Genomic DNA, 24,653 nt, shown 5'->3' with positions numbered 1-24,653 from the left:
TTCAAGAATGGTTTGGTCTTTTGAAAACTTTTTGTCATGTGTCTTTTTAGTAAACATTTTGCATAAATGTAATTAACAATGGGTGTTGAAGTTAAAAAAGTTTGAAAATTGAAAACGGCAGAACATCAAATTTTACTCTGCTAGGACTTATTATCATGTAAAAAGTGGCAGTGAAAGTAAACGGTTAACATTTTCACACTTCTTAATTTCTAACTACAAATGAAAAGTTTTCTAAGTTCTAGGACTGCAATAGACTGCAATAAAAAATAATGAGAAAACAAAAAAAAACACATTCATTTTTCCCTTAAATAATAATAAAAAACACACAAAATTAAGCAATATTTTAAAAATGCAATGTAACGGCTCACATTTTAACTGACCTTGATTCTGAAACAATTTTCTCTATAAGAATCTCAAAAATATAGTTTTAGAAATATCTGAGATAATTTATATTATCAAAAATATTTTTTTCCAACATAATTTGAAGACATAAAGAAGAAACAAACAAGAAAAGACCAACGTACAAGAATGTGTTATTAAATTCCTCTGAATAAATAAATGATGTATCCTATGAAGAATTTAAATTATGTAATCCAATAAAAACAAAAGTATGATTATATAAAATTACATTTTATGCTTATTGCAAAGATTCAAGTATCTAAGTACTAAGTACTTTAAGAGTGCAGGGAGACCGACTCGATGCCAACGTGATTGCACCCGGCGGGCGTTGCTGAACTTTATTGGCATAATCTTTACCTCCATAGTAACCAAGACTTTCTGTGATTATGGGTAGTGTACTTTATCCACTGAGAATCTGTGAAATTTTCTTAAAACTTCATTTTCCTGGGCTTCAATGCAAAGGCTCACAGTAGTGCTTTATACTTTACTGTATCACAAAATGTGAATTGTCTAGTTTCTATGTAAAAATAATGACCATCTCCACCCCCATCTTTCATTGGTCAGTCCCACCCCCAAACTCAAGCCATTGGTTAAGCAAACGTTGCCATGCCGGGCTCGTGTAAAAAACCAAAAACAAAACAACGTTGTGGCAGAACCCCAGAGTCACAGTGTACTTTCTAAGGGAATCAATTAACCAGTGGTTCATTTACAGTATTACCGTACACGCACATTTAACTAAAATAAGAGAAAGTATATCAAATTAAACATTGCATCTTAAAAAATAATTATCTTTATAAAAAAGAAATGAGTAGAAATGTATAAGAATGCCACCGTGGGGTATGCCATGACAAATGCATCTATTTGTATGATTCTGGGACACGCCGCTGATCTCAGATTATATCTGTAGTTTATCCAATAAACGATGGCACATATATTACGAGAGCAAAGACGTGGAACAGTGGCATAGTAAACCACGAGTGTGCAGGGTGATACGAGGTGAAAGTTGGTAACAAAAGTACAGTGCACATCCAACATTTACTCCCCGAGACTGCCCCATACACGCACACACAAACCCCCCCATACACACACGGGTGAGCGGGCGTTCCTCTCGTCTCTGCCTTGCCCACAGTGGGTGCACAGCAGCCGACTGCTACCTGCCCAGAATTCTAATCAGTCCAGGGGTCTGTCTGTTCCCCCCGCCTTCCTCCGTCGTCTTATTCTCTCGCTCAACCTCACTCCACCCTCCTGCTCGCCCCTCCGTCTCCTACCCGCCCTCCCTCTTTCTCTGCCTCGGACGAAAGGGGCCGATGATCCTTCAAAATTAATTAGATCCCTCCCCACCCCCTTTATTTCATTCCCCAAAAAAAGGGCCGCCATTTTCCTCCACCCCCTTTTCCCTCTTCCCAAAATCTGTGATCGTAGTAAAGGAAACCTCTGAGTTTAGCGGCGTGCGCTGCCATCGATCGTCACGTTCTGTATCCGTCACTCTCTGCTCCTCTATACGTCAGCCGCTCTGTAGAGCGAACTGTCAATACGTCCCCAGAGGTCAGTTTGTCTGGGATAGACTCAGACGGCCGTGCCCCGCCGCTGTGACAAAGAGTACAGGGTGAATGAGACGAAAGAAATGAATAATAACACAGACAGACGGGCGAAAAAGTAAAAGAAGGACGAACAGGAGCCGTTTTCAGGTTAATCAGAGGCGCTTTTTAATGAGGCGGCCATCTCATAAAGCATGCCGCGTGTGACTCGAAATCATTTTTATCAGGGATTGGGGGGGGAGAGGGGGGAAAACAAAGAGAGGGAGAGAGAGACAGTGGAGGCAAGAAAAAGGTGAGGGTGGGGTGTCGGGCAGAGGGAAGGAGGGAGAGGGGATTCTGGGAAAGGATGTCAAGCATCTGAATAATATAAATCTCAAATATGCAAATGTGACTTACAATGCTCGGCATTCACGCATTGTCCTTTGCCTCAGAGCCTGGTCTTTAATGGCACCCAGCAGAAACAATAAGAGCGAGAGGTGGTGCCGAGAATATATTTATAACCGTACTCGACTGTCCTCGTGTAGAATGAACGTAAACGCATACATACGTGGTTTCCGCTGGACACTATATACTGTATTACGGTCCTTTATACAGTAAGTGTGATAATTGTCTGATTGGATCTGTCACAAGTCTCTAACCTTTATACTGTACTGTGGCGCAAGTATGTCGAAACCCCCCCACCCAAAAATATCACTTGAAATGAGATACAGTAATAGAGGAACCAGAAGTGAAAGTGACTGTGTCCATCTCGTCTAGATTTTTTAAGAAAAATAATTCAGACCTAATTATTCACCGAAACTCTGTGTGACACTTTTCTTCGCTCGAAGGTCAAATCACAAAGTGTTCTTATTTTACACACACAGTAAACTGCGACAATACTGAATATGGTTGATATTTCGAAATCTACAATTAGATTAGCAGAATACCACTGACACCTTGCTTACTGGCACCAAATGAATGCAAAAAACCAATGCATTTACGACATCTATATACTAGAGCTGTGTATCGACAAGAATCTCAAAATACAATTCGTATCATGATACCGGTGTTGCGAAAACATTGCGATACTGTAAAACAAGTCGGTATATTGGGTATTTTCCTACTCTGGGAAATATAACATAATTTTAGGAAAGCTGTCATTTAGAAGCACACCACCGTGTGCAAAAGTTAAAAGACATCTATATACTAGGGCTGTGTATCGGCAAGCATCTCACAATACAATCTAATACGTATCACGGTATCGCGATGCGAATACACTGCGATACTGTAAATCGAGTCGGTATATTGGGTTGTTTTCCTGCTTTAGGAATATAATATAATTTTAGGAAAGCTGTCATGTAGAAACACACCACCATGTACAAAAGTTAAAAGACATCTATATACTAGGGCTCTGTATCTGCAATAATCTCACAATACAACACGTATCGCGATACCGGTGTTGCGAATACATTGCGATATTGTAAAACAAGTCAGTATATTGGGGTATTTTCTTACTTTAGAAATATCATATAATTTTAGCAAAGCTGTCATTTAGAAACACACCACCATGTGCAAACCTTAGCAAAAAAATTTGTGGCGCGCCCCTATGCTACTACTTCCTGTCACTGTTTGAGTTCACAGATAAGTAGAATGCTATCGCGTGGTCGGGATGTAAACTCCAAACGAAACAACTGGCATGAATCGTATGATTTGTATATATATGTGCATGTATATATATATAGACACACACACATATATTGTTTATTTATTTATGAGAATCGGATTATTGCCAACTAAATAATAAAATATCATGGAAAATTGGTTGCATTTATGTGACCTTGTCTGTGAAATCCAGACTAAAGTCTCATAATGTAATGATGAGATTAGGAGCATCAAAATTTAATTTCAATCGATGATTTCAATCTCTGACATGACCTTACTCAGTCTATATTAAAGATTTCAAGTTTATATTTTTACAGAATGTTCTTTCCATTATGTAGGATGAGTTTATGTAGAAAACAAGAAATCATTAATTAAAAACACTTCTGCAAGGTTTTCACAGGCAAGAGATGACATATATTAAATATCAATTAAACGGATGAAAATCACTTCATCTCATTTTGATAATTTTCTCATTTTATAAAAGTCAGTTGAAGGTAAGCAAATTATACATTTATTAACAAATAATTAAACATATAAACAAATGTCTGGCATCAGTACAATAACAGCTTTACATTATGTAACGCACGACAGGTCTTTAAAAAGGTAAAAAGCATAAAATGCATCGTTTTGACTCCTAATTTTAATCGGATGAGACAATAACTACAGTAAATTGCGGTAAACTACTGTAAACAGTGAAATGCAACTGATCAACAGCTTCATCTTCATCCTCATCCTTATTTTTTCGACGTTTCCTCATTGCTCTTGTGTAACTAACGTAAGCAGCCTTGCCAACTGACGTCTACATTACAGCCACATGGATTTATCTACGGTACAGTTACCGTACAGTGAAATGTTTTGTGGATAGCCGTTTGACCATACCAAAGTTGTTAGCATCATATTCAAAAGGTTTTTGATAGCACTGTCAATGCATAAATGATCATTTTTAAATATTTATTGTACAACACACTTACTGTCATTCCACTTCATATTGACCACTCTCTATATATTGGTATATGAATCTGCCCTATATTTATTTAGTTTTTAATAAAACGGATAAAACGGCTTATTTGATGGGGTGCAAAATATCTGCACAGTGGACCAACCACAACCCGACATGTAACCAATCCATTACAGAGCATTTTTTTCTTCATAATCTCATAATCTGGTCAACAGTACTGCAACCAATCCCTGGATTACGGCCAAAAAAATTCAACTTACCGCAATTTAAAATCAGATAACAAAACATTGATGATCAAAGAGCAGCGAATAATCAATCAATCTCAGGATTTAATTACTTTTGCTCCAATTACATGAACCCTACAGGCGGGTTTGCATTAAAAACACCTACACAGCACATCAACTGTAAAAAGCAAAATGCTACTGCCATTTATGGAGAACAGTAATTAAATACAGAAAGAAAAAAACGTCTAACATATCAGATATTTCATGTGTTGTTAAGAAGAGGTGACATTTTCAACAGGAGAAGGATTTACATCCAAAACAATAGCAGAAGAGATGGCACATTTTGAAATTGCTCACCATGTTTCTCCATGAATTTGAAATTTACAAACACGCACACACATATGACGACATATTAGTAACACTGACTGCACACACACACACAAACACACACGTTAGAGTCCGTTGAGGTGATGGTAAACTATGCCTTAGGTTAGAGGGGTAAATTATGTTAGCATATAAATGCAGACCAGACTGCATAAGCAACACAAAGACAGACAGCCCTAATGAATAAAATATCACTTTTGTCTTTTCTTTCTATTTTTTTTTTTTGTGTGTGTGCATGACTTTGTGCAATACAGACATTCCTGAGACAAGCCAAAACAACGAACTGTTACCGGTCGCCAAATGAGATGGCAAAATACGTGCCGTCCTCCTGACGTTTTTCATTATTTATTAACTTATTTATTTAATCGTTTATTTATTCATTTCGAGCTGAATAGTCGGCGTCACTAAACGTGGAGCAACTGCTTTTGGGAAAAGCCTTTTAACGTGCAACAAATGCACAAATTGAGTACAGGATGCACATTAACGGAGCGAAAAAAAAAAGAGAGAGAAGAATCAGTTTGTGATTGTTTGCAGAAAGTCCTTTGGTTTCTCACAAAGTATTTTTTTAAAACCATTCAAATGCGAAACGCGAGATGTAAACAGACCATCAAAACAAGAGTATCCCGAAGCACGCAAAAATCATACAGTAAACAAATGCGTAGAAAAAGCAACAGCAACCAGCGTACTAAACGCTCTGACCTGTTCAGACTGATCCCCAGCGAGCGTGCACACTGGCTCCTCGTGCATTTTACAAACACAAACTGTGTGTTTGCTGGTTTGCACAAGAGCCCACGAAAACATTCAGAAGTGCTCCTCAACCCTTCTACAGCTCTGAGGTCCTCTCAATGTCCGATTTGAGTCGAATGTGAGTCTGGCACGTGAAAAACAAGGAAGTGAAATGCTGCGAGTCGAATTCTCCGCACTTCCTATACAACAACACGCCAGGCCTGACCTGAAACGACCCTGCGCTCTTCTTGGCAAAGAGCCAGGAAAGTCTTCCGGGCTGAAGTTTATATTGTGCGTTTATGGCCTACTGCCATCTGATCATAAAGTTACGCATGTTCTTGTTTCATCTGGAGTGCTCGGCCTTGTTTTGCTGTCAAATTAGTCCTGCTCCTTTTTCGTTTGCATACACTAAAGCATTTGTGATGAATTATGCAGGCTTTAGGGTATTGGCCGGGCAGGTTTGTGATTTTTAAGCTGTACCAAACAATCGATACGCCCTCCTTTGCTGTAACGCAATATGGGGTTTTTTGACTGCAAGAAAAACGTGGCATTAGTTTGGGATTTTCGTTTCTAAACATTGCAAAAGGATACAATCGTGTAATGGCAACTCATGAGTCACCGCTTATTAACAAACAGATTTCTCTTTTTTTAACGCTCTTTTTTTTTCAAACCTATTTGAAAATTGGTAGCATATAGACATTAACACTTTTAATGATACATTCTTTAAAAGGTCCAGTCGGTGTTGATTTTGGTTAAAAAATCATTCATTTAAATTAATTGTATTTTGCATTGTGTATTAAACCACCTGAATATGAACACAGGTCACATTACTGCCCTATTGATATTTTCTGGTTTTCTCAAATGTTAATGTATGAGATTGGAATATCAGGAATAAGAAAATGCGTAAGTCTATAATGAAATATGCATTTAACATAATCGACAGATTTGAATGATTGCATGCACTCTGATAACCTGTATAAAAACTGAATATATTTTCCATAAAACTGACGTTGATAAGAAACAATAAGGATCATCCAGGTTGAATTCACTTGTTATTTCATTTGCCTCTTTTTATAAAGTGTGAACCCATAAGTTGATTTACATTAAACTCCCATTGTACTGCATTTGACAAAATAGTGTAAAATTGTAAAAGGCACCCTCTGTGAAAACGCTTTTTCCATGCATATTTAACGAATATATACACAAAGCTGTTCAGAAGGTGGACCATTTGACTGATCATGTGATGGTCTGCAGAAATATTTGAACCCTGGAGCAGATATTGGTACAATTACAGTTTTATCATATTGGTACAGCTGTCCGTGGCAACTGCCAAATTTTGGGAAAAAACACCCAGGGCAAAAGGGTGATAGCCGGTAGAAACGAGAAGTCACGGGAATCCTTTAAAAGATCAGAGAGGCGATACAGCCGCCAGTGCCCGACTTCTCCCTCTACACTTCACACTCGACCTCAATATACCTCACAGGACCCTCGCTGCATGGCATCAATGAGAAATGTTGAGGTTTAGATTAGAAATGATGCTTTGCTTTTGCGTGTACATATGACGGTTTTGTGTCTTTTGTTAGTCAAAGCAAACACACTAGTTTAATGCATAAAATTGAGCAGTGAATTCTTTTGGATTTGGCGAAAGCTGGTCCCCATTTCTGTGGGCTAAGGAAATGTGATTAGTACAAATTACAATTTTATGCAGGCAACACATCTGTCTGTGTCTTCTGGACGTGACGACAATTATGGTATTTGCCGATTTCTATTCAGCGTACGCTGATGCATTTTTTTTAACAACCGAACCTATTATTCAAATGTGTCAGCATGACACCAACATTTACCTTATTTAACTTTTTCAATGACAGGGAAGAAAAAGGAGGAATGAGTTTGAGGAAGGACACAGAACTCGGGTCAACCGAAGCTCTGTTGTGCGGTATGTAGGAGTGCTGACCACAAGGCTATTTCCTGGGACCACGTTTACTTTCTTAATACATTTATTATCACTGAACAATAATGATGTTTTAATATAAGTACTACTTGAACTAAGTAAGGAATAATTGACGACGGGTCATATTCAAAAATAATCACGGTTATCACAAACATTGCTCTGGTGGTTATTGCTCAGGTGAACAATCTTGAAACAAAACACACAATCCAGTTACACAACGCAATTTATACACAGATACACATCACATTATGACGTTATGGCATTAAACGCCATTTCATGTTGACCTACGGACGTATGCAACACCATATTTAGTCATTTAGTATAAGTTGGATAAAGGCAGTGTAAAAGACTTATGTGCACGTGACTGAAGAAGTGATCGAATAAACTGAAGCCATAGCGTAAACATGTTTCAAAGGCCACTGCCATATCCAATCTCCCTGGACAATTGCCACACCACATTCATAAAACCTTCTTTTGTAATCACGCCTGTGCCTACCTGACAATGCAGCGATCGGGCACTGCCGATCATTCACATGTGAGAATTACTGTATGCCATCTCTTAATATTTAGACTGAAATAAATGTGAATTTAATAGTTAAAATCAAACTTTGATGCTTGCTATCTCAGAATTTGATTTTGAGACTTTGGCCTGGTTTTCACAGACAGGGTCACATAGACCCCATACACACTTCAAAGTTTCAAGAGTAACAACCGCATTTTAAAGGTGCCAAAAAATGCCTTGATACAATATGTGATATTGTTCTCTGAAACCTATATAGAAGGTATGTAATGGATTTACAACCCTAGGATTTGTCCTATGGTCTAATATTACTTTATTTAAAAGGGTCATGAACAGGGCCAAACGGAATCTGCAGACTTTTTTGCTTTTTCCCTGGAAATTTTTTGGAAAATTCTGCGGAATGATTTTAAATGTCTTTAAAAGATATTAGAGAATTTAAGCTATAAATATTACAAACTGCACCTTTTTAAAGGCTTACAATGAAAATGAATACACCAAACAAATGAGTCCTCTGAATTAAACTTGACCAACATAAACCAGATAACGTGCATGTCAAGATAGAATTATAGTTTGTATATAAAATTATATATATTATTGTTAATAGTGTTATATATTATAGCAAAATAAAAACGCTTGTGTTAATATGTTCTCATTATGAATTAAGCACGTACGAAGATCATTTCATAATTTTTACAACGCGATGTAAACTTTATATTAAACATAACAAGAGCATTCGTCTTGTAAACGGATTTGAAATGATGATGTGCTGCTGAGTGCTGACTGTCGCGTCACATAGACGACAGAGACAAGTAAGATCTGCTTAACTCAGCGGTAAGTTTTATTTCATCTCAAATATCAAATGGTTCATGCTCTCTATCATTTAAAACAAACAGAGCAAACAGCATGCGCAGGGTTTATGTACTTGTCAATGGCGCTCACAAACGCGCGAGGCTATGTATGTGTGCTTGTCTTCAATGACGGTTAATGGTCACAAACACGCTCATTAAATCCGCGGAATCTGCGGGCTCGGATTCTGTTTGGCCCTGGTCATGAATAATAATGTTCAACTTTGCTCTGATTGGCTGTTTCTCAGAGCAGCTCATTTCAGTAGCTCTTTGTGTGCAAACAGATACAGATTTTGAGGAATAATCAATTATTCGGAGATTGGAAATGACGTTTCTGAGTTTTGTTTTATTCCGTATGGACCTGCCTAACGTAACTGTAACGTCAGTAGTAGAACTTCAGCCTTAACGCTAGTATATAGCATTAACTAGCAAATAAAACTAACTCAGCAGTAAAAACTTTGTTTTTAGCATTGTAACACATTGTACTTAATTTAATGTTGGGCGTACACATCGTGACTGCAACGTCACAGTTGGTGTTACGTTGGCATGTTTTCCAGTCGTCTTTTGCATGCTCAAAGTTTGCAAAAGAAGGAGGAAACAATCATGTTTGAGGCACACAATATGTCATTACAATGTACAGAACTTTTATTATTTATCTATAAGTAAATACGGTTTTACATTATACAGCACCTTTAAATGCGGTAGTAAATCCCCTAAATGTTCAATCCATGTCTGTACAGAACAACCCTTACTCCTGAAAATGCGATGATTGCATGATTTGACCAAAATAATATTACAGCTCTCTGTTTTGGCATTGTGTGTTGTACAAATTTGTGGTATCTTGCAGTGTTGCCATGTCCCTGACTTTTTAACGCTTACATACCGCTACATAAACCACACGTTTTTGGTGTTATTAAAGTGGAAAGGTGCCGGTCACAATAATTTGGTCATTAGGGTAAAACATTTGGAAATAATTTTGGTTTGTCATTTCATTTTTTTTCGCCGTTTTTAATGTGCAAGATCTGGCAACACGCGTAATTAAACGCTCATACCTCTGTGATTTTCTGCATCATGCATACAGAAGTAAGGCTGCACAATTCTTAATAAAATGTGAATCACAGTTTTTCTCCATGAGAAATGAGAATACGATTCTCTCACACGATTCTAATTTTTTCAACAAAAACATTTATTGCACTCAAGTAAAACAATGTGCTACACAGGACTTTTAGTTATAATAAAGTTCTGGACTTAAAAGTCTCTTTTCTCTATTTTATACCATTAAGATGAGTTACTTAAAATCTGTAAGATGTTAAACATAACAAACGATAGAATGTTAACATTAATAAATAAAAATAATTAAAATAAATAGCACCTGTGCTTTTTGTACACTTCAACTGGCCAATCCTAAATCTTTAAAAACCCGAAAACATTTAAAACACTAAACGATCAACATTTTGAGGCTTCAGGAAGGGAACGCTAGCATATTACAATGTTCCCCCCGTGCTAAAAACCCTTTCGGAAGAGGAACTTGTGGCAGTGATACAGATGTATTTCCTTGTCTTTTTTTGGAACCAATATTGTTGCATTGTCACCGTCGCCACCAGGATTTTCCACACATTTATTTTTCCCTTTTATGTGAAAATTGCAGCTCAAAATCCAACAAGTAAACCAACTATGTGTTTAGGTCTGCCGCCTTGCTACACGTCACAAATCGGAATGCCGGAAATAAGGAAGAGAGGGGAGAACAACGACCGGGTCTGATTGGTGAATGAATAGGGTTTGGTTTTACACTGTGTGAGTGTGACCAAGTTTGACTGATAAAGCATCTTGGATTGTTGTAAAGTAAATACGTGAACACGTAAATGCAGCATCTGAATATAGGGAAATACTGTACTTGCAAGTGAATCGCCGTCTTTTACAAAGAAAATTGCATTTATGATCGTGATTTAGTTTATTATGCAGTACTTAATACATAATAAACTCCAAAAAGTATATAATGACTAAAGCCTAAAATACACAGCGGTATAACACTTTTAATACTGTATCATTATTCATTTTAGTTACTATAATTAGCATATACGCACATCCTCTAATGTTGTGTACATATCTGTTGCCATTATATTGACAAAAAAGCATTTGTTCGACTTCCCGTCTTGTCTTTCATAGTTCAACAATGATATTATTTTGGTAATAATTCTAATAAAGAAGTCCCAGTCTGCCAAACTCCAGTGTCAAAATATAAGGCCTTTGGAAACCTGACCCCATCAGTTTAATATGTTGCTATTGCAACGTGTTGGGACAGCCAGCAATTTCGAAAGACTTGCACAGAAACAGACAAAATCTCATTAATGCTTTCTACCTGAATGTTGAGAAAAGGAAGTGGAATAATTGCCAAAAAAAAGTAAATCCGAACGAACCTTGAAATAAAGCTCGGCATATTATGCGTGTAAAATATAAAAATCCAAACAAAAGGGAACGTGTTTATTTTGTTGTGTCAATATCGAGGTGTGTATATCTGCAAAACAAAGTATGTAATGCTATAGTATGTTTGTACGTATAAATAATAGTATAAGTGCTGCTGGTAAAAAAAAATTAGATGAGCTATTTGTATGACTTACCACACACTGCACGTCTTACTGTTCCCTTGGTAGATATTAAATATAATGCTATAGAATTACAACTGCCAACACTGGCAAAGTGTAGGCCTACTACAAATTGACTCATGCTATATACCATCAATCCATATGCTCTGTTTTTGTAATAGAGTTACCAAATTATAGATTACAAATGATCAAAAATGATGTTCGACTGGGTAGAACGAAATTTCGCTCCTCTGCCAAATTGCCTTGGCAACAACAACCGTCCTGGCAACAGGTACGTGCACCTATGTGCACGGTTTTCAAGGCCATTCCTACTTTTGAAAATGTTTCCCCGGTTCTGCAGCTGTCCTCTTTAAGCTGGCCCAGTTCGTATACGCAGCAATAAAAACGTCGAGAGCTCCTTCCAAAACGGCCACATAATACAGATTAGATAAACAACACCTGGATGGAGACAGTGCAGTAACGTGAGGTCAGATCCCTTCCTTCTGAAACAGACACAAGTCACAGAGTAACGAACTTAAAACAGCACGATACAAGGTGGCTCTGAGAGGATTACGTTTAAGATATTTACCTAAAGATTTACGTTGGCAACTTTTGCGATTTGCAGGAGTTTACGTTTTGCTATGAAACGTCTTTACAGCTCATTCCAGAGGCAGTCTAGATTTTGGCGTGTCCATCATTTATTTTTATAATTTTGTGTTGAATGAAAGGGAACGCATCTATCTCTCTCTCTCTCTTTCTCTCTGTGTGTTCACGTACATTTGATGACAGTTGCTAAAGTGTGTCAAAAGCTTGGAACGCTCTTCCCAGAAATCTGATACATTATATATTTGTCCCACCAGATCCTCCTCTGTTTTCTGCAGCACGCCACTAAACGTCTTTAGAACCGAGTCCTTGCCAGTAACAATAAAGACTTGTTAACTATGTGGAGTGCTAATGTGTTAAACAGCCTTTGTAGTAATAGCTATTACTCCTTTCCGCATTTGTGTGGCCGTTTCGATTATGGGTCGGCTAATTCTTCTCAGATCCGAACATGTTTCAAGATGCCCTGTTCTCCAAAATGGAGGACAATCTACTTCTCAGTGCAGCACTGCACTCAAAAGCGTCTCCCTCCCTCGTTTTCGGCAGGCCCGTTCGATGCCGCCCGGTTGTAAACAAATAAGAAGTAAACTTGGCCAAACTCTAAGAGAGAGAACTCTTTGACTACCTCGGTTTGATTTTTTCATCTCCCTTTTACAAACCATTTCCAGATATTTTCCTTTAGAAATGGCAGTGATCTCACTGAGACTTGTAGAAAACCATATGGGTGCCGGGGTTAGCTGAGGACACACGAGCACCTTGGCAAACACACAACTTCCCTATTAGAATCCAAGATACATTTTTCACATCAGTGAAATGCCTGTGTACTCGTTTATGTATTTAAAGAGAGGCGCTGAAAAGATCCCCGCAACCTGCGTGCCTTGTATTGTGCCTATAAACAACAGACGGGTGGCTTTCGTTCGTTTGCGTTTGATAAGAACAGACCTTGGAAAAGCAAGTTTGACAAACATGTTTATGTTACGTGTCACAAAAATATATTCTTTCTTACGCTCACTCGTAAGTGTATAAACAACAAACTTGAGGAAAAGGGAGAGATTCACCAAGTTAACACTGAATCACATGACTGACAATTATGTATGCAAAAGGGCGGGCAGAGAGCGCTGGCACTCTCAGTGTGGAAAATCCCCATTGTGCCGAAACAGCTCTTCACTCGGAGGTAAATGTTACCAGTCTGCCAGGTGAGCTCCAACGCTGGCTGCAAAAACTGGTTCTCCGATGTGGGTGTGTATGTGCCTATACAGGTCATCTGAGGTGAACAATATACAGCGCTTTAGCCAAACCACGATGAGTTACCAGTGGAAAAAGAGCATCGTTGGGGGTCATTCATGAGAAGTTAGCACACGGCAAGGTGTAAACACAAGGAAGGCTCTTTCACAACACCGAGGCAGCTGCTATCCAAAGAAACACAATTACACTTTTAGAGGGGCACGCATTCAAAAAAACAAAGGGTCTCGGCAGGATTTCGCATACAGTTGAGGCGTACGTTGAGAGTAAGGCCACGGTGGGGAACGCCGTTTTTCTCCAGGCAAATCTTTTTGTGGAGTAAAAACTATTCACTCCGTTTAGAGAATCACGAAAACATAAAACGCAGAAGAACGTCAAACTCTGTAGGCGTTAAAGATTCAGTCTCAAAGTCCAATGATTTAAGCGATCTGGTGAGTTCAACCAACTGTAACTGCACATTCTTAAAAAAATAGCGTGAAAATGAGAAAATCGCTCAACGGGACGAACTCCACATTTGGTAAAAAAAGAAAAACTGAATTTATTCTTCTAGGATAAAGCCTAAGGGTAAGACTGGGAATGTTCAGCTCAATTAGGAAAAGTGGATAGCTCACTAATTCTGATGGATCTCTCAGATTAAATTGTCGAGTAATTACATCCCGAGCTTTCGCTAAAAAGAAAAAAATGGAACTTTACAAACCAATTATGACCAAAATCTAAATGTTGTCTATGTTCTCGGGGGCTAACACAATAATTTAATAGCAAAAGTATGATAGTTTCATTTTGGATTTCCTTATCATACCAGATTCCTAACCTTTATCACCTTCATCAGAAAGTCAAATACACCACTGTTCTGAGATCAGAAATATAGAAAGCAGTTTATCTCCACTCTCTGTTTCTTCACTGGACATCACTCAAAAGCCCAGTGCACACTACAACGATAAACTGACACAACCTCGTTCATTTTCAGTGAACGCTTCCAGCTGACTTCCAAAGGCACAAGAGATAGCGCCCGCTGCCGTCAAAATGTGGGCGTGTCCAACAAATCGACATAAAAAAATAAATGTTCAATTTATGCAAATGTACAGCAACTTGCTCTTGACTGAGCAATTTCATGATTTTATATGATATGCATCATATAGACGGTTTCATTGGACGCACGTGCGCTGACGTGATACACCTTTACTCCCGGTTTCGTTTTTTTAATGGTCTGACTAGTTGCTAAACTGATCTCTTGAACAAATGCCTGTAATATAAATAAACTACGTTTAAAGAATCTTTGTTTCCGGAGTTTACCGGAAGTTACGTGCGGACCACGATAGCCGCTTTTTTATGTTGTTACTGCTGAAACCGTCTATACGTGGAAAAACATCTAACAAACAGCACAACTCAAGTCATGTGCCCCTTGAAAGTGGAGTTCACATTCTACCATCTTAATTTGGATTCAAATTCAGTTTGGTTCAAAACTGTTCCTAAGGCAGCCACAGTTAGAAAACGCCTCATGGCGACCCAAAAGAAAGCAACTTGCAAAATACAGCAATAAATTTGCTGACGGTGAGAACGATGCCTAATGGGGTCATCCTTAAGCAACCCAAACCTGTCCCCATATACAACTATATTTTATATGTATGCTAACTAATGTTAAATATTCATTCTTGTGGAATAGCTAGAGGGGTACAAAAATTTATTATTATAGACACAAAGTCATATATTCAAAAAAAGTACCCTGCATCTCACCACAGGTTTCCTAAGGCTTTATATATATACTTTCATAAGTTCTAATGTAAAAACATTTTCTCCAAAGTAAGAGAATAGCTGACATAGTTCAAACGCTTTAATGGCTATAAATAAGCCATAGATGATAAGAAACCAACATAAACAACAGCAGGGCTGTTGACTCCTCCTACTGGCTATAACCAGAAAATCAGAATGAATACGGAAGTCTTGTTATGCAAGGCTCGGTAACATTCCAGAATCGACATAAAAAGACAATAGCAGTTGTAAATTTGTGCTTTTGTACTATTGTATAAGTAATGTTGTTGTTTTAAGGTTGGCTATCTTATGGTCATTCAGTAAACCATGAAAGCTAATTTATACCCAACATACCAAACAACTAAACTTAACCACACGCAGGTTAATGTTATCTACCACCGTGTACTCTATCTACAATGATCATGATCAAGCTAGGCCAAAAGGTCAAATGCCAGTAACACTGAAAACATTACCATCCTTGTTAATAATGTCACCAACTATCTTTTGTAAACATTAAAGGCTTAGGAAGCCTGTGCCAGAAGCATGCCCGTTCAACAGAAAAACAGAAACCATAATGTAACTCAGCCAGAATGAACATTTTTCGGTTCCTGAAAGTATTTGCCTCAATGAATAATGTGTGCACACACTGGGCCCTGCCCTGCCCTTTACTGTATGTAGAGCCGTTCAACGCTCATATGTTTTGTGATGTATAGCTGGTGTCAGTTTTGCATCTAGGTAATGTAGTAAATCTAGACACGTGTATTTGGTTTCGCTTTATTGCCTCCTTACCCTGTTTGGAGCACTGTTTGAATTCCAGCTATCTTTATAGTTCACCCTTGGTCTTCAAAACACAACATAAACTGCACTGAGACTCCACACAGAGAATCTAACCGACTCCGACCTTCAGATTTTATTACATTTGTGAAGGGCACCACCGAACAGGCAAGATTGTACGATATACTCGACATTCGACTTAGTTGCCCCAGTCCAACTCTGCAGCCAAAGGTATAACCCGGTAAGCAGTGCTATCGAATAGCATAGGTATAACGTTCGCTGTGATAAACCGTCTAACAAAGCATTTATAATTGTGTACACCTGTAATTAAAATTTTGTAATTTCCTAAAGCGTCATTCTGTCAAAGAGATAAATAAAAGCCAACTGGCAAATTCTTTTAAACGTCTCTCGTTGTGGCATGTTAGCGTTACATTCGAAGACGGTTTGACGTTTCCAAAATAAACAGCACACAATGGTCTCTTTTGATCTCGGAGTTCCAATATTTCTAAGATCATGATTTATTTATTGTCTTTTAGGCACATTTATCATTTCCATCTCCCCAAAAATAGACTCAAGATATATGCTGACCATGTTTAAGTTTTACAGAACTGTAATGAATCCAAATGTAAATTCGTATTTAAATATAACAGCAGTTTCATATTTATTTGTACTGTACCTATCACACGCGAAACAAAAAAAAAAATAATAATAATCTAGTCAGGGACCGAAATGAATCCCTTATGTTATACCATTAATCATCTACAAACAAAACTCAAATGTTGGGTACACTCTGTCTTGGCTGCATGTAAAACATAAATTTGTAAATAAACGTAATAAGTTCAAGACATCTTACATTTCAACAGTAATGGGTAAACTCTGTTTACTCATTACTGATCATTATATAAACAGCCATCAATATGCACCTCAGATCAATAATTACACTATCAACATTACATCACAATGCACATATGATGAAACCACTTGGTACAAACAAAAAAGTTAAATATATTGAAAACTGGTTCTAATAATTGTGCTTGACAAGGCTACAGATAAACAATTAAGCAGTGAGATTTATTTGAAAAGTAACTCAAAGATTCTGTGATATTTTTCAACGTATATTTTAACAACAAATACCTTATTGTAAAGGTTATAAAGCCTTATACCATAGTAATAAAGCCATTCAAAGCTCCTGAATATGTCCATCCTCAAATGTCTATGTCTCTTAAAAAATATAATTTTGTAAACAATAATGCAACTGAAATTATATAAAAAGAAAAAAGTTAAAAGACTGGATATCACAAGAAATGTAAGTGTCTGTAATGTACTTAATATATAGAAACAACAAAATGTATATTTTGGCTTTTGTATGCATACATAAATATAAAACATGCATCTATAAAAGTAACTTACAGGTCGGTAAAGCCAATACACACGTGAGAGCAGCCCATGCCCTCTTGCCATTACAGCTGCTCAAAACCTTAAAACATACATATACACTATAACATTTATACATAAACGCAATTTAAAACCCGATATTTACTTAATTTAATAGTTGCACAAAAGGGAACAACAGGTCTTAGGCAAGACGGTGCCCGTTTTACCATAAGACCCACAGCTTTCTTCATGAACTAAACCATAGCTCCCATTTTCATTGATTGTGTATAAAAATAATTCAACATGCACATAAACGGTTAATTTACGCGATGTTGCTTTACCTGCACATCCTCACCTCTAGTTTTACAAAAGCGTTATATGAATAGAAGGCCATCAGCTACAAATTAATGATAAAAATATAACAACTGTGGGAAAATGTTTTGACACACATATATAATTCCAATTACACAAGAAGCAAAAAGAAGGTTGGAGAGAGATGTAATATTTTTTTAGGTTTACATAAGGTGTACATTAATGTATGACAAGCCTATACATTCCCTTCTGCTAACCACGTAAAGTGTCTGACTACCAAACTTTTTATCGTAAAGGTGAGAATATTTAGAATGGGATCGATTCTCTAGAGAATTTCATTGCCTTACTTATCGTAAACAGTTCAAAACAAGTCAAAAAAATATATTAACGTGTGCTTCACACAGGGTTAACTTTAACAGAGATTTGTTAGACTGTATAATCTCCTCCTTTAACAAAAACAACCGACTTTCATTTTATACACCGTGGCATTTTACTTGAAAATTCCTTAAGGCTTACAGAAGTAATGATTAACCGTTAAAATATGCATGTGTGTATAAATACATAGTTGTGTTTAATCAATAAGTTAAGGCCAGCAGTAAATAATAGCCTACTTCAGTGGACACACAGCCAACACACTGTCGGGTTAGCAAATAAAAAATTAAAAAAGGTGAGAACAACCGAACCAACTTCAACACCGACAATTAAAAACACTATAATATAGTGCTACAATATAACAAAGTTTTCTTTATTCCAGCTCACAGACATCCCATAATCACCGTCAAGAGCATCTTCCCACATAAACGACATCCTTTACCATGTCACTCGCTATAAATAAACAGATTATATAAGCCAGGCATTTTATAACACGGCATTATACTTTAGCTTGCACGCGCATTTGTGAATGATAAATTAATGAACAAGCGACTGGTGCGTTTGTTCCTCTACGGGCCAATGTCACGCTTCTCATACCCGCCGTCTCGTGCCACACACAGATAACAATACTGCCCTCGGACCGCCGCTTCAAGGCCCCGTAGCTCCAAAAATTAAAAACTAGCTTAAGTTTGTCGGGTTAAAATGGCCGTGTGTTTTATTGTTTGCTTATAGCCTACAAATGCGTGCGTTACGGGCAACAAGCTGGCACTTCGCGACGCGGAGTCAAAAGGAGGTCATTCAGTAAGTAAAACGCATTAGAAAACGGGGCAGATGGGCATTTGTCTTTTCCTCCTGAAACTAGGCTAATATTTCGGTTTCTTTACGCACTCGGATAAGCGACTGAAATTTCGCTCACTTCTTGCGTATCCCAATTTTAATGATGCCAAATAACGGACGTAGTAAAAGCGCCACATACACTCCCTCCCAAACTCCGTACTTTCTCCGAGCAAGTAACAACATATACGCGAAACAACAACACCCAGAACAATATTACGTTCGTCTCCGTTAGCCCGAAACCAAAGGCTACGGTGCACATCTACCGGGGTCAATAAAATATTCGCACCAGCCCGGAAAATTTGAGATAAGCGAGTGAATTTTTTCAAAAAAGCTCGTTTCCATCTCGTCTGGTGAAGAATTTGAACATGTTAGATTGTAGCACTCGCGTGCTTTAATCCTTGTTTTTATTCTATCAAATATCTTGGTGGTAAGCAGGGAAGTCCCTAGCGGCTCCGTTTGAGTCGTATTGTGCTTTTCGTGCTGTACAGTGGTTCAGTGTTGTACCTCTTACACTTGCGTAGAAAAGAATAATGCTGATAAAAACTACATCCAAAGTGTCCTTAACCCGACAACTTTTCAAGAATTAGAAAATGAGCGACGAGACAGAAGAAATAATAGGGTCCTTTTACCTGAGACGTCACTTCAGACAACCACGCGCCTTTTTGTTTAATGTCAGATGTTTAAGAGGGCTCCCTACAAACCATACAATCCCGAGTGACAATCCAAATACAATTTCATTAAGTTTTACTTCCACCGTGGTTTTCTTGCGAAATACTAACTATAATAAGAGCTGAATCCTTGCTTTTGCGATGTTCGAGCATATGTTTCACGCTTAAGTTTTCTCCCATATCATATCAGGGGTAATGCAAGCGATTACTCTTCTTATAAATAGACTAACATAAATAGTAGAAGCGCCCACCCCCTCCCAATTTCTCTTACCTGCTGTTCTAAGGGTCTTTTTTCTCCAGTGGCTACAGCGCTTCACAGCTTTCCCGGTTTTCCCCGGCAAGGACTGAGTTTATTAATATTGTCCCTTACTTTGTTTCATTTCTCACTTCCATCTTCTTTCATCTCATCAATAAACACACGCTGCAGCCTACCTTCAGAGAGGACATCACGCAGATCGCTCGCGCCCTCCCATTTTTTCACGATTCGTCGAAGATTTTGGGCGGCCACGCCTTTCTGCTGGCGATTGGAACAGAATGGACTTTCTTGAAGCACGTAGGTCGCGATATAAATCGTTCAACATGACTTTACCCCAATCGTTGAGGCGCACGCCCTCCCTATCCGCGCGGCGTGGAGCGCTGAAACCGTCTCCATTGTGGCTCTGAAAGTGAAACTATGTTGCCCTTTGCGCGATTGTTACGTTTGAACCATCATGGATACTGTGCATCCTCAGTTTCTGAAAGATGGGTCACGGGACGAGCGCACCGTTTTCCGTTAACTATTGCTCGTGATTCCCACTCTTGAGGAGTTTTGTATTATGCCTCGATTCCCGAACGTGAATCAAGCACGCGCACTAATGCGCGTAATTCGGGTCTTTTGGCTTTTATACGCGCGAATCAAACTCCCAGAAGTCCACCGTCCCATCCTCGATCAAAGGGGCAGTTACGAGGATCGAGCGCGGGGATGGTTTATAGACTTTAGATTGGTTAAGGGCGACGTCAGTACAGTTCTCAAAATTTCATCTGGGCAATCACATTGGATGACGCGTCCGCTCGTCACCGTGCGAACCAACAAGCTAGATTGCTCGCCGTGCCTTTTACTTTCTACGCATTTCTATTTTCTCATTTATTTATTTTTTAACGTCCCCGGCTGACCTCAGGCCAGCTTAGGGAGAGCGCTGACGGTATTGCCGGCCAATCAGATGCCGAGAGGCGACACCGAATTTTTGGTTCGCCAATGCGTTCGCGGAGTCATTGTGAGTGACACGAAATAACGCAATAGTATTGCACGAGTCCCCTACTACCCCGGGCGCCCCCTCCCACTCCCCCCAGTCTAGACAATGACAGGTGTGTGCGTGTGCACGCGCGCGCGCGCGGTCGTCTGTAGTCTAGACTAGGAATAATCAGCACACGAGACGAAGTGATTTTTAGTTCAGCCACCAAATTTGACGTCTATATACTGTTACTGTTTACGCTTACGAATCGCGTTACAATTATTAGCAATAACAACATAATCCTCATTTTTTTTAATCGTGTCGTTTGATGGTCTGATGACGGGGATGACCTGAAATAAACGTAGGTTACACCAATAATATATTATGTTTAGATATTGTGATCAGAGATGTGTAGTGTTAATTGTGAGTAAATCGTCCACTATGTGTTGTTTTGACAAAAAGACGTTTAAACCACCCATTGGAAAAATACTGTAGTATACATTAACAATTACTGTAGAAACGAATATAGTAAATTGTAGTTTATTATAGTTATTAGTATACTTTGTTAATGTGTCCTTAAGTATTCTTTAATATTAGTACATTTATAATCTGTACTGTAGTAGCACCTACACTTTATGTTTACTATGATTCAAAAACACTATAATATAGGAATTTATCTAAATACTACTACCCTAAATTTCATTTGGGCAACAACCAGTTAATCCTTCCCTATTTATTGATTATTTATTTTAAGGCTCGACCTTGGCCCATGTAAATATTTCGTCACATACAACAATCCATCTCTATATCACTGAGCTTTCCGGTTTGGTGCCCACTTTTCTTGATAATGAGTTCCCCCTGCCGGATACACACCCGAACAACAGCGTGTTTTAACCGGGGGTTCACCGGGGGACACGCGTACCGTCTGCCCTACATAGCGCGCACCCTTTGTAGGCCGAAGTGTCAGCTAAGGACGACTCGCAACCTAGAAACCGACGGTTCGCCCCTCCCTCCCTCTCACTCCCTCCCTCCCTTCGTCATTCGAATTGTAAACGCTGACTGAGGGTCTCTTGAGGTAAAAACTTTTCTAAACACACACTGCCATCAACGTTTACTGAAAAGCTGACAATGTTTACAACGAACATAGTTGTCTGTTTATAAAGAAAAAACTAGAACCCTCACGAGTCTTTATCACAGGCGCTATCCTGGGCAACTGTTGTCTTCTCGCATATGACATCATCCGTGTCCTTTGTGTACAGTTGCCAGGGGTTACGGGGTGACATTTCAAGTGCCTTAGATATATTACACACGCGCGCGCTCCCGTTTCTGTTTTCAAGGGTTAAAGGTACAAAACTTTTCTTTTGTTGTTATATTTTTTAAGTAACGCATTCGATGACTTTACTTAACAGTCGCAAAGTGAACGTTGAAATGTGAGTAGAGTTGCAAAGCAAAAGTAAAGTGTAATGTTGGTTGTACAGCATAAACTTTATGAGATGGCAGAGTCGGGTGTGCTTATCACCGAGTCTGTCCGTCCGAGCCCGGTGTTTACGGAACCGTACGAGCGCTCGGTGCAGTATATGGAAAGCAACAATATTCTTCAGATTTTCCAGGTGAGGATAAACAAAGCTTTGATATTTAACTTACTTACGAAAATGGTAGACAGAGATGAATCGCTTAGCACAAAATGGCGAAGGAAAGATATAACCTACTTCAATAAACTTTGCTTGTTCGTACCTCAAGCAGTTAACGTTAAACAACGACACGTTGTTTCATAACTGGTGCGCATCACTTAACAATAATATTAGTAATCTCTGTCTACAAACAGTCAGTGTGACCAGATGTGATTATTAACTGCAGCCCTGTTTAATATAAAGTGATTCAGAATCAAAATGTTTCTCATTAAAAATATTTTTCTCTTTCAGGAGATCACAGAGAATCTGATATTGAATAGACCTGACGATCCTCTCCAGTTCATGTTAGAACAGGTAGCCTTTTTATTTTATTCTTCATTGTAATGTTTTATACTCTAATACCGATTTCATTTGATTATTTTAAGTCAGACTAGTATACAAATGTGTGGTATTCAAATGTTTCTTCATGACCTGACAATATATACGAGTCGTTTATACCTGTTTGATTTGTAAAAAAAAAAAAGAGAGCATGTTTAATATTTTGCATACTAGTCACTATCACGAGAGAACATTTGTTAACACTTTATTATAAGGTTGTATTGGTTAACATTAGTTAATGCAATAGGTAAAATGAACTAACAATGAACAATACTTATATACAGCATTTATTAATCTTCATGTTTAGTTCAGCATTTAGTAATACATTTTAAAATCGAAAGTTGCAACTATTAACATTAGTTAATGCACCATGAAGTAACATGAATAACTGTAAATGCGGTATTGTTCAATGTTAGTTAATTTTAGCTTGCATTTACTAATGTTAACAAAAAACAAACTTATTGTAAAGTGTTACCAAACCATTAAATGTGTGAATGGGATTCTCATCATTTGTAAACATCATTTGGATGAATTTTTTCCTCCTTCGATGAAATAGTTATTGCAGTTTGTGAAAAGTTATTATACATCACTAATCATAACTTACTTTAAAAACTTTTGCAGGTGCAAATGAAGATTAAAATCCGTGACAAGTCACGTAAAACATTTCTGAAATCATAATGAATTTCAAAAACAAATTAACAAGGACCTTGCAGAAAAACTTAAAACAGTTGATGCTTATTGATTCAGTGATTCAGCATTGTTGTTTCCAAGCAACTGTTTTTGGAATTTTGTAGAATTATTTATTTTTGTTTTTTCTTTTGTATGACACGTTCTATTGTATTACACACATGACTCATACTCATTCGCTTTCAAATCATGCTGTATGGTCTCAATAAAGTAGTTTTTGAGTGCCTTTGACAATGAAAAATATTTTAATAGGTTAACATTTCAGGTAAAAATCTTTAGAAGCAATTTCTGCCTGATTTTTATTATTATTTCAGAATCACAATGGAAAGATTTGCATGTGTTCTTTTACAAATCTTTTTTCTATAAATGAACTATAGTGGAAACATTTTGCAGTCTATACATACCAGGTTTTCTCAGGCAAATAGTTCGCTGGACATTTGCCACATGCACAAAAGCAGCTGGCTTTTACACTGTACTCAAATTTCCATGATGGATTTTGACTGCATAAGTAAAGGACGTCTTTGTTTATAGTTGGCTCCTCTTACAGTGTGTTCTGTAGTTATCTACAGTACATTCTCTCTGGTGGATCATCTGGTGTTTCAAAACCAGTTTAGCATAAGATTTCACTCCAATTTCATAAAACAGAAAACTCAAGGGATCCTATACGTTTGAATCTTTTCTCCACTCACATTTTTCTGAGATTAGTACAGTGCTTGCATTTACTATCTTCTGTAATATATTAGGAAATTGCAATGAGGATTGTCAATTTGGTTCTGTTTCTGTAAAATTCACCATCATCAAAGATGCAATGCCAATCGGATAAATTTGATAATAAATGCATTTGTCTGTTCAACTGGATTTGTGTGTTTACATTTGCATTTATTTGATATTCACAGTTCCCATCTGGTTTAATGAGTTTAACATGTATAACAAGTTCTAATGTACATGTACTAATGGTGGAAAATATGCAAATAGAAATATAAACCATGACTAATAAAAACAAATACTATGGTGTCCTTGAATGACTTTTGCATGTGAATAAGTTTAAAA

General features: G+C 37.8%; 2 protein-coding genes across 6 annotated transcripts in view; one reads left to right on the top strand and one right to left on the bottom strand.

The window, feature by feature from the left end:
- zbtb20 (zinc finger and BTB domain containing 20) overlaps window positions 1–20,260 on the bottom strand; it is a 63,009-nt gene extending 42,749 nt beyond the window's left edge. Inside the window, exon 1 of one of the 4 annotated variants that reach the window (XM_065284461.2) lies at window positions 20,129–20,260. The gene's annotated coding sequence lies outside the window, so the exon portion shown is untranslated. The other 3 variants (XM_065284459.1, XM_065284462.2, XM_065284460.2) reach the window with 3 other exon arrangements.
- Window positions 20,261–20,830: 570 nt separating this feature from the next.
- Window positions 20,831–24,625, top strand: LOC135774395 (testis-specific expressed protein 55). Of its 2 annotated transcripts, none has more exons than XM_065284463.2 (4): window positions 20,831–21,268; window positions 22,386–22,517; window positions 22,830–22,892; window positions 23,538–24,625. In XM_065284463.2, exons 2-4 carry the CDS (start codon window positions 22,401–22,403, stop codon window positions 23,592–23,594), a joined length of 237 nt encoding a protein of 78 aa, XP_065140535.1. In that variant the 5' UTR covers window positions 20,831–21,268; window positions 22,386–22,400; the 3' UTR covers window positions 23,595–24,625. The 2 variants fall into 2 exon arrangements, with proteins under 2 accessions (XP_065140535.1, XP_065140536.1); XM_065284464.2 differs by lacking the exon at window positions 20,831–21,268 and adding an exon at window positions 21,364–22,252.
- Window positions 24,626–24,653: the final 28 nt, after the last annotated feature.

Source organism: Paramisgurnus dabryanus, chromosome 5, assembly GCF_030506205.2.
Source record: "Paramisgurnus dabryanus chromosome 5, PD_genome_1.1, whole genome shotgun sequence".
In the NCBI taxonomy this organism is placed as follows: domain Eukaryota; kingdom Metazoa; phylum Chordata; class Actinopteri; order Cypriniformes; family Cobitidae; genus Paramisgurnus; species Paramisgurnus dabryanus.
The sequence above is the reverse complement of the archived record's forward strand: the minus strand, read 5'-3'. Positions and strand labels throughout refer to the sequence as shown.